Genomic DNA, 11,027 nt, shown 5'->3' with positions numbered 1-11,027 from the left:
AGCCAATCCCAGGCCAGTCTGAGCCACACAGCCAATCCCAGGCCAGTCTGAGCCACACAGCCAATCCCAGGCCAGCCTGGGCCAGAGTAAGACCTTGTCTCAACTACAACAGCCTGTTGGGTAAAGGAGGAATTGGTGGTGGAGGTGGGAAAGGCACAAGCGAGGATGACAGAATGTATATGGCAGAATCACATTATGTACAGAAATAAAATTACTAATGATTCACATTATGTATATTTAATACCTTCGAGTAAAACATTAAAAAAGCTTTTCCTCAATTAGTCTCCAAAACTCAATGAATAAGAGAATGAATGAAAAGCACATTTAATGAGCCCTGAGTTCACTAAGAGCCAGGGCTTCTCAGGTGGAGCAGGAGGACTGGCTCTGCAGCACACCTCTGAGTGGTAGACGGAGACTCTCCATGATACAGGGAGGGACCCAGTGTAGCACACACTGTTATTTCACGTCACAGGTTCTCGGGCCCGTCTACCCAAAGCTATCTATGCTTCCCATGGTGTAAGGGCAGGGACCGGGCCGTGCCTACCTTCTGCTCTTGGACCTCAAACACTGCTTCATGGACACTGCAAGCAAAAAGTGAGGTGGGCAGGTCGCTTAGATCCATCATCTCTTCCAAGTCATCTTCATTTTCACCGAAGACCATCTCCTCTTCCTCTTCCTGATCGCTGCTACAGAGATCAGACTGGCTATCATTCCAAGATTTCATGGTGTCTCGAAGCATCTTCTCCGTAGGGAAAGTTCTAGGATATCTGCCAGGCACTGCTTAAAAAAAAGAAAGAAAACAATGGAGGAAAAAAAAAAAAACTGAAGGCCTTATCATGTTGCAGTCAATTTATCCTCAAGACAGCAATTCATCAAGCAAAATGACTTTATCCAGGAAAGATCAATCAGCATTTAAGTCAGCTCCAGCTCTCGCAAATGAATTTCTATCTACAAACCTGATTTGCTTAGCAGATTTTATGGAGCAATGGAATATGAAGAAGCGAAAAAGCAAATGCTTCCTGGTGAAAACGGGATGAAAAGGATGAGGTGACAGGATCGCATCAACATGTACTTTGGTTTACAAGCAGAGAGAGGGAAAGTGGGAGCCGGAGCGGCCCTCACATATTTGTTTTGGGTTTTAGGTGGCAAACACTGGAAGTGGCCCAGCAAAATCACACCCACACGGTCTGCTCGCCATCTGCACCCTGAAATGCTGTCTGTGAGGCTCTGCCTTTCTTACCCAGTGTGCTTTTCTTCCCGAGAAGACTCTCAAATAACTAAGTTGCTTATGTCTCCGAGTTCCCTCTAAAAGGTGTTCATGAACACACACCAGGAGTGTACAGCATACAACTAAAGCTGGAAGACAACCCAGAAGACACACTCCCCAACTTTTAGACATTGTGCTCTTAGAGTCAGGCCTAGAGCTGGCACTGTCCTTCTGTGAAATACTAGGGCAGAATCTGCCTGTGCCTGGCTCCTCAGGAAACCACACCACACTCATCACAGTGTACCTTTGCACATGTGACATGGAACTGAAGGAAAACCATGAGTGACAGAGACACTGAGTGATCATGATTATTACGACTGCACTTCTGAGTTCCCTTTCATTTTGAAGGACACAGGCTCCAGATGCATTGCTTACACAGAATACATTTCATACTAGTTATTAACTATGGGGTAAAAATAGTGTAGTTTCCAGCTTGGCAGTGGTGGCGCACGCCTTTGATCCCAGCACTTGGGAGGCAGAGGCAGGTGGATCTCTGTGAGTTTGAGGCCAGCCTGGTCTACAGAGTGAGTTCCAGGACAGCCAAAGCTACACAGAGAAACCTGTCTCAAAAACAAAAAAGTAGAGTTTCCCATTATTCTATACCACTCAAGACAACCTTAAAAAATAGCATCTATCCTTGCTCTGTCAATATTCTGGACACCTACTACCAGGCACTGAATAGTTCTCCTGTAGGGCCAGCCAGTCACACTCCCTAACGGGGCCTCATCCTGCTGTCTGCTATACCATCCACTTCTCCACCTGCTCCTCTTCTTCGGCACGGAAGCCTGTTCATGTTGGATCCCCACCATCGCTTCTACCTTGTTGTCATCTACCTGCTCCTCTTCCCACCCACTCCCTGTAGATGGGTTCACTTACTTTATTTCCTCCCCTCCACTGCCGCCAGGGTTTAGTCTCCCAAGCAGCTGCCATTCTCTGTCGGCTTCAACTCCCTCGCTACTGACAACCAAGGCTTCCTGAGCACCAGAACCCTCTTTCTGCAGTGTGCCCTCGAGGCCCCTCCCTTCACTCCCAGTCTCATTTTCTCAGTCAGTCTTTACACCTGGGTCTCTCTGAGGTTCCAGCGCTGCCCCTCTGGAGCCCTTAGCTTCTTAGTTCTCACCTGGGTTTCCTGCTTCTCTGGGTCCCCCATGTTGCATCTCACAGATTGCTCCTAAGCCATGAAGCACGGCATCAAAGCCGTGGGAAAAGGAGGGCTGAGTCTGCACCACATAGAACTGGAGGTTTAAGAGATATACCACATCCCTGGAGATTCTAAGCTGCCCCTTGCCCCACAGGTCTGACAATAAATTTTAGCTGATTCTTTTAATTGCTGTGTGAGGCCTTTCTGGTCTGAGGGGAGCCCCCAAGAGAGTGTCTCACTACAGCTTTCATGGGGGAGGCTGGGCTCTCACACTCCGCTCCCTTTTCTGCTCTAAGGTTATTCGGCTGCTGACAAATCACCCGCCTGCCCATGTTCTGCCCGTGCCTTCAAATCCCTGCCAGTTTCTGACTCACAGCTGCTCAGCAAGGACTGCTGAACAAAAGCAGACAGCACCGAGCTTCATGCCATGTCACCATGTCACTGGCATGTCATCAATGACAGAAAAAAATTCAGTTCTGTGAGGAATTAGAGATGTACTGTGGGACAATGCTCTTGTACCCTGTAAAGATTTGTCACTTGCATGGTTTAATAAAATGCTGACTGGCCGGTAGCCAGGCAGGAAGTATAGGTGGGACAACCAGAATAGGAGAATTCAGGGAAGGGGAATGACTCAGTCTGCAGCTATCAGCCAGATTCAGAGGACACAAGGTGAGAACGCCTCACTGATAAAAGGTACCAAGCCATGTGGCTAACACAGGCAAGAATTATGGCTTAATTTACGATGTAAGAGTCAGTTAATAAGAAGCCTGAGCTAACAGGCCAACCAGTTTATAATTAATGTAGGCCTCTGTGTGTTTCTTTGGGACTGAATGGTTGTGGGCCCAGGTGGGACAGAAACCTCTGTCAACAGAGATGGGCTCCCAAAAACGGTTGTGAAGGACAATAGCAGGTAAAGAATAGGTGCAGTCAGGCACCAAGCAGGCGTGTGCAGTCAGGATGAGAAAAGCCAGAAAGCTGGTAAAGGTATTTAGTACCAGTCTAGTTTAACCTTGGGTATAAAAGTGGGCTTTCTTTGTAGCCTGTCTATGGCATTAAGTGTTTGTTTTTTTGTAATCCCTCATTTATTTTTTATTTGTTCCCCCACTTAAAAGATTCTGGGTGGTGGTGGCACACACCTTTAATCCCAGCACTTGGGAGGCAGAGGCAGGCAGATCTCTGTGAGTTCGAGGCCAGCCTGATCTACAGAGTGAGTTCCAGGATAGTCAGAGCTGTTACACAGAGAAACCCTGTCTCGAAGAAAAAAAGGAACTTCCCCAATATCCCCCCATAAGAAATATGCACAAAAGATGGTCATGGTAGCTCATGTTTTTAATCTCAGCACTTGGCAGACAGAGGCTAGTGGATCTCCATGAGTTCCAGGCCAGCCTGGTTACATAGGGAGTGAGTTCCAGACCAGTTCTAGGCAGGCAGAGCTCCTTCGGGGAGGGGGAGAGTAGAGGAAGGGAAAGAAAGTCAGGCCATTTTTGGCCTACATATGTGTAGCACTGGCCTTGATAGTGCTAAGCCCATACTCTACTACTGAACTACAGCCCTAATCTACAGTCTACTTTTGATAATTAGTACTGTGTTTCAAGGCTCTTTCTCCAATATGACAAAGAATAAAAATAGAGCATAGGAAACAATCCTTGGTTTGACTTAGAATTTTATATATTCGTTTCCTGTTTTTCTACCTTCATCTTATGGTAGCTTTCTTTTGATATAACTTCAAAAAGAAATGATAAAAATAGGCTTAGGCATGCACGGTAGCTCATGTCTATAATCTCAGCACTGGAGAGCCTGAGACAGGTGGAAAGCCACGAGTTTGAAGTCAGTTTGGGCTATATAGTAAGTTCCAGGCTTGCCTGGGTTACAGGGTAACAACACATCTTAGCTGGGTGGTGGCGCAAAAGCGTTAATCGCAGTACTCAGGAGGAAGAGGTAGGAAGAGCTCTGTGAGTTCAAGACCAGTCTGGTTTACAGAGCAAGTTATAGGACAACCAGGGCTACATAGAGAAACCCTGTCTCAAAAAATGCAAAAGAGATGGCTCAGCGGTTAAGAGCACTGACTGCTCTTCCAGAGGACCTGGGTTCAATTCCCAGCACCCACATGGCAGCTTAGACCTGTCTGTAACTCCAGTTTTAGGGGACCCAACACCCATAGCAAAAACACCAATGTACATAAAAAAAAATCCAAACAACAACAAAAACTAAAACATCTCTACATATAGGTAGCAGACTATCTTTTAACTTTATCATTCTCTCTCCAAACTATTAAAAAGTAAAGCATAGTTCATATCCTATCAAATCAGCATGAGAGCAAAATCCATTTCTTACACAGTAGTAAAACCCATCCATTTAACAATGATATAATAGCATTATCTATTTTAGTCTCTATTCAAATTTTATTATCTTAACAATGGCCACAATAATAATTTTTCCTTTAAAATTACTTATTGTGGCACTAAGGGTTGGACCCAGGGCTTCCTACATACTAGGCAAGTGCTCTACCACTGAGCTGCTTCCCAGTCCTCTTTTTATCTGCATTTTGAGACAGAGAGACATGGTCTCATTAAGATGTCCATCCTGGCTCTGAATACTTGCTTTAGCTTGGCAGTCCTTGACCTTTTGACCCTCTTGCCTCAGCTTCTCTGTTAGCTGGGATTATAGGCCTATGTCACCAAGCCCAGATCAAAGGTTTTAGATCATTAAGTAATTATAAGACTTACACATTTATATTCTTAAAAAGGACAGAATGGAAATGCACCTAACTGTGAACGTGTCTGAGCAATCCCCGGTCTCCAGGAGGGGTCAGAGGCCACCTTCAGACCTCCAACACGGGAACTCTGGCCCCAACAGAACTCCGCTCGTACACATGACTCTCCCTATCTTACCTGTTTCTGGTGGCTTTGGTTTTGTAAATTTCTAGTGCCTCCTTATGTATGTGTTTTTACACACATGTGTGTGCTGGTATGTGTCATGGTGTGCACAGGGAGACAGGGCAATTTTTGGGAGTCTGTTCTCTCCTCCTACCATGTGGAACTCAGGCCATGTTAGGCTTGGCATCAAGTGCTTTTACCCCCTGCCTGACTGTTCCTAATTTCTCAAGCAGAAAATGTAGATAATAATAATCTCCACTCAATAAAGATGTTGGGAGACGTAAACACTCATATTCAGAATAACGGTTTGCACATGGCCAGTACTCAGTCATTCTTTTAAAAACAAGCATGATATGAGTTTCCTTGTTAGTTGAAAGGGCCGAAATAGCATCAGCACAGCTGGTAGAACTGACATTCAAATCATAATACAGAGGAGAAAAAAACAACAAGACAACCCTCTAAATGATCACAAAGGAAGAGAAATCCCTCGCAGTTTGTATGACCCCAAGAAAAGCAGGGAGGCTCTGTCAGTAAACTGAGCTCCTGAACAGCCCCCGAGCTAACTAGTTATCTGCTTCCAGTGTGGAACAGACTTAAAACAAAAATGCCACTAGGCCTTTGCATGAGCCTTACAGAAATTTATGTCACAACAAAATTTTTATGGTATCAGCCATTATTTGACAGATATTGGCTATCTTGCTAAAAACACACAATGAGGTTTTTTTTTGGTGTGTGTGTGTTTGTTTTGAAGTCAACACTGTCAATCACTTCAGAATTTCCTGACATTCTAAATGTGGTTAAAACTGAAAAGAGAATCTGGGTGGCAGAGACGCACACCTTTAATCCCAGCACTCGGGAGGCAGAGGCAGGTAGATCTCTGTGAGTTCAAGGCCAGCCTGGTCTACAGAGAGAGTGCAAGGACAGGCTCTAGAGCTACATGGAGAAACCTTGTTTGGGAGAAAACAAACAAAAAACCAAATTAAACAAAAAAAAAAAAGAGAAATATACATGGACATCACACACATTAACCTAGCAGCTACTTAAAGCTAAAGTTGGCTTCGTTAAGGCAATGCACCACAACACAAGGGTGGGGCTATGGCTCAGCACTACAGCCTGGGCCTGGCATCAGGAGGCGCTAGGTTCCATTCCTAGCACAGAGGTTTTATCCCTGACTGCTGGAACTATTGCAACCTCCGCTTGTGCTGATCGGGGCTTAGCATCACCTCCAGTGCTGCCTTAGTCCTGGCTGGCTTCTGGCAGACGACTTCTTCATAGAAACATGAATTGGGTAGGAAACCTCCAAGGAGCATGGCCATCTGCTTTGCTGCACCAGCCTCAGGACAAGACTAATCCACCAAGGCTGCACGCCAAGCAATTTCAGTCGATAAGGAAAAGGTGAATTCTTTCTGCTCCAGAATTTTAAAAAACATTATGTTTCCCAACTTGAGAAACATTTTAATATCTTAGCCAGATTTGTTTGAAATGAGCAAAATGTCTACAAAAATACCAGAAGCAAATGTGTACTTTATTTGAATTTCTAATTTAGACTAAATCTTCCAAAAGACTATTCAGGATTGCCAACATCGGGGTTCTGAAGTCTACTATGATTCCTCTATCTCCCAGTCCTTCTTATCGATCAATGACAGAATTCTACTTTTTTTAAAAGTAGTAACGGCAAACAAAAATCATCATAATAAAGTTAGTGGAACATTAGTGTAAAACAGGTTATAAAGACTAGATTTGGGGCTAAAGAGATGGCTTAGCAGCTAAGAGCATGCACTGCTTTTGCAGAGGACCGGAGTTTGGTTCCTAGCTCCTACCTCAGGTGGCTCTTAACGACCCGCAACTCCAGCTCCAGGAATCCAATGTCCTCTTCTGGTCTCCACAGATACCTGTGCTCATGTGCATATACTCACACAGAGGCACACTTTTAAAAAAAATCTTTTTAAAAGTTCTATTTCTGGAGCTAGAGAGATGGCTCTTGCTCTTGAGGAAGACCTGGGTTCTGTTCCCAGCACCCGTACGGGAGCTCACAACTATCAATAATTCCAGGATATCTGATGCCTTCTTCTGGGGGTACTAGGCATATGTGTGGTACATATACATACAAGCAGACAAAATTCATGCACATAAAATAGACCTCTAAAAACTTAAAAATTACATTTCTGCATTTTCAGGACCTAAAGTCACGCCATTTTAATGATAATCTACAACGTTCCTATCATCATCGCTGATGGTCTTACTCCACCCATTAGTATGAGAAAGGCAATGCTCAGTGCGACTTCGGAGAGTGACTGACGCTATTTGTTGTTGCGTGTAACACAGTCACTTCACTCCAGGGCCAGGCACCCTCCACTCAGTAACTGAAGAATTTTTCCCTGTTCTTACACTGGGGTTGAACCTAGCACCTCAAGCACGCTGGTCAGGCGCTTGAGTGCCATCGCTCCAGGCAAAGTGGAGCTTTTTGTAGGGTTCTGGAGCTAAAGTCAAAGGCTGCTTCTGAGCAACACCTGCAAGCCACTGCACAGGGTCACAGGTCAGAGGAATGGAGTTCTAAGTCACACTACTTTTCACACCTTTCCCGCTTTGGGACCCACATTTCCTGTACCCTCATGTAGTGTTGCTTCTCATTTGCTAGCCTAAGACTACACGGAGTTCTAAAACTGTAAAATATATCACGATTGAATGGTAAAGAAGAAAATCCCCCAAGCACTAAAACCTCCTCTTTTGGAGACTGGTTGCCGATGAGGTAAGATGCAAAGCTGTAGCAAAGACTAACAGGACGCTAATTTTAATTACTTCATGATCATCCTACATCCAAAGTTTATCAGAACACTACATAAAGACCCAATCAAAAAGAACAACTCTGCATGCCAGGAAAAAAAAAAAAACTAGACTCTGAGACGTACTGTATTTTTTAATTCTGGCTTTTTACTTATTTATTAGTATGTATGTGTGTCCCTGTGGGTGTATGTTTGTGCATCAGGTACATGTATGAGCCTTCAGAGGTAAGAAAAGGCGTGGGATCACATGGAACTGGACTTGTGAACTATCATATGGATGCTGGGAATTTACGCCCAGTCCTCTGCAAGAGCAGCAAGTGCTCCGAATAGCCGAGCCAGCCCTCCAGCACCAATATTTTGTTAGACTATATTTATTTGATGTATGTATTGTGCTTGCCTGTGGTCGCAGCAGCACTCACATGGAGGTCAGAGAACAACTTGGAGGAGGTGGTTTCTCTCCTTCAACCCCTTGGGCTCCCTGGATCCATGAACTCCAGCTGCCAAGTGTGCTGAGACACTGGATCAGAGGTAATGGCATAGTGATGAGAGGTTTTTGTTTTGTTTTTTTGCTTTTGGACAGGGCCTTGTTAAGTAGTCCAGGCTAGGTTCCCAAGTACTGACAAAGAAAAGAAACAAAAACAAAAACAAAACCGTGCGCCGCACCCAGTCCTTAGAATAAGATTTTTAAGTAATCAGCAATTACAGATACTGATGAAATTACTTCTCTAGCCAACAGTAGATGAAAGACTTCTACGAAAAGTTCAAGAAAATCTGTTGTACTAGACAGCTTTCAACAAGGGGACGCGAGTATTTTTTGGTTTTAAATCCGACACTACACCACTCTACATAATCCTAGTTTGAATCTGAAACACGGGCGTGAGCGGCTAGAATCTTAATCTCCTCAAGAGATGATGAGATTTCGCACGGAAGCTGGAACCGGGCAACCTGGAAACAGACCGCTATTGAAGGCACGTCGGTTCAGGAGGCGGATACAAGTTTCCAGAAGCCAGGGAGGCAGAGATGCGCTGATGATATTCCTGCATCCTGGGGGAGGAAAAGGGGGGAGGAGACTGGGGCTTCCACCTGCTGCCAGCCTGTTTTCCTGGCCACTCCTTCCCTGCCCTCGAGGGCAGGCTGGGTCTGTCATCTTCCAAAAAGTCGTACAGTTGATGGAAAAATTGGTGGTGGTGGAGGAGGAAGGACTTGGGGGGGGGGGCGAGGGGTGTTTTGTAGGATGTTACCCCGAAGCGCCCTGGGAAGACCCTGGGGACCAGGCGGCTGGCCCTTCGCAGCGTCTAGGGGGCTCCGGGCAGCTCTGGGCGGCTGCTGCTACGGCTGAGGCTGCTGTAACTTTCAGGGTCCCGGGGATCCCCAGCGCCGCTGCAAACCTGGCCCGAGCGGTCGCGCGCCGGCCCCGCCCTGCGAAGGGGAGACTCACCTGTGCGCTCGAGGGGAGAGGCCCGGGGGCGACGAGCGCGGCCTGGGGCAAACAGAACCCCTCCGCCCGGGGCCGCGAGGAGCCGCCACGCCCTCGACGCCGGCCGCCTCAGCCGGGGACGCGGGCGGTGACTTGGACCAGAGCGAGGTCGCTGGCGTCGCGCGCGCTCCCGGACCCGCGCGCCTCGCGCCCTCCCTTGGGGCCTGGCACCTAGCGGGAGCGAGGCGCAGGCGCACGGACGAGTGGGTGGGGCCAACAGCTGGGTGGGAGGGAGTCCGGCGAGGTGGACGGGGCTGTATGGGGTGTGGCATGTTCTGCGCGCGCGCACTCGCCCTCTCTTCCTGGCTTTCTGGCACAGCTTGTAAGGGCTTTGGGCGGGAACCCTTTGCTAAGGCTTTCTGTGACCTCCAAAAAAGGACCTTTGACAACCCCTACGAGTTCGCCGCGACCCAGAACCTCTCCTCTCTCCTTGCTGACACCACAGGACAGTGACAAGAACAGCTAGCAAGGATACTAGAAACCTTCTCAGGGCGGGTTCCTGTGAGCTCCAGCCGGGGAACCTCCCGGGAACCCGCCAGCCGGATGTGCCAGACCGCACCCTGCAGCCCCCACCGCCCAGCAGAGGCGACGAGCTATGGGTGTCACCAGGTGTGTGACTGCACCGGCTCCACCCCTCCCGCCATTGCACGCTGCACAGCTGTACAGTATTAATGATATTTGCGGTTGCCTCTCCGTGCCCAGTCTTGATTGTCTCCCTCGGAGACAATGAGGCATTAATTATGTCTAGGTCGAGGTCTCTGCCAGTGGTAGCACCGAGGCTGGCTGGCATTAGAGCGTTAGTTTAATTTGACTGAGGCCAGCCTGGCGGGGAGCTGTGCTTTCCTTCAGCTCACAGGCTGGATGACGGGTACAGAGCTGGAGATCTTGTCTCAGCTCCAGCTAGAAGGAATCCGCTCTGCTGGCCCGCAGTATGGTTCAGCGGCTGAAGGTGCTTGCTCCCCCCGGACCAGCATGGTGGAAGGAGAGAACCAAATCCCACAATTATTCCTTGATCTCCACACGGCTGCCCTTCCAAATAAAAAAATAAAAGGGTCCCAGGACAGCCAGGATTATGACACAGAGAAACCCTGTCTGGGGTAGGGGTAGGGTGGTGGTGGCGGACTGGACCAAAAAAGTAAAAGAAAGTCAGCTTTTATCACTCAAGACCCTTCGGAGGACAAGTGGAGCAAAGGGGTCAAAGCAAAGGAGTGACACAGTGTTGTCACTCGGCAAGGGTTATGGGCATAAAGTGCAATAAAATTCGTAGCATCTTCATCAGGGTTAGATCTAAGGAAGCGCTGTAGCTCCTACAGTGTCTGCTGCAGGGTCACATGGTTGGATCCCTCTTGCCTAGTTTCTGCAGCTTCTCACCCTGTGGCTGCTGAGCAATTTTTTTTTTTTAACAGGTTAAATTCTTCACTTTTTCACTAAAGAATGCTACTGAGGCCGGGCGGTGGTGGCGCACGCCTTTAATCCCAGCACT

General features: G+C 47.4%; 1 protein-coding gene across 2 annotated transcripts in view; it reads right to left on the bottom strand.

The window, feature by feature from the left end:
- Nucleotides 1–9,711, bottom strand: part of Rcan3 (RCAN family member 3) — an 18,262-nt gene extending 8,551 nt beyond the window's left edge. The window contains exons 1-2 of one of the 2 annotated variants that reach the window (XM_013348476.2): nt 9,506–9,711; nt 545–780 (exon numbers count right to left, since the gene is read on the bottom strand). In XM_013348476.2, coding sequence (XP_013203930.1) covers nt 545–739 — 195 coding nt within the window. In that variant the 5' untranslated portion in view covers nt 740–780; nt 9,506–9,711. The remainder of the gene's footprint in view (nt 1–544; nt 781–9,505) is intronic. The other variant, XM_005353049.2, reaches the window with a different exon arrangement.
- Between the last annotated feature and the right edge of the window lie 1,316 nt (nt 9,712–11,027).

This window comes from Microtus ochrogaster, chromosome 10, assembly GCF_000317375.1.
Source record: "Microtus ochrogaster isolate Prairie Vole_2 chromosome 10, MicOch1.0, whole genome shotgun sequence".
NCBI classification, from domain to species: Eukaryota; Metazoa; Chordata; class Mammalia; order Rodentia; family Cricetidae; genus Microtus; species Microtus ochrogaster.
Note: the sequence above shows the minus strand (reverse complement) of the source record. Positions and strands in the feature narration are given on the sequence as shown.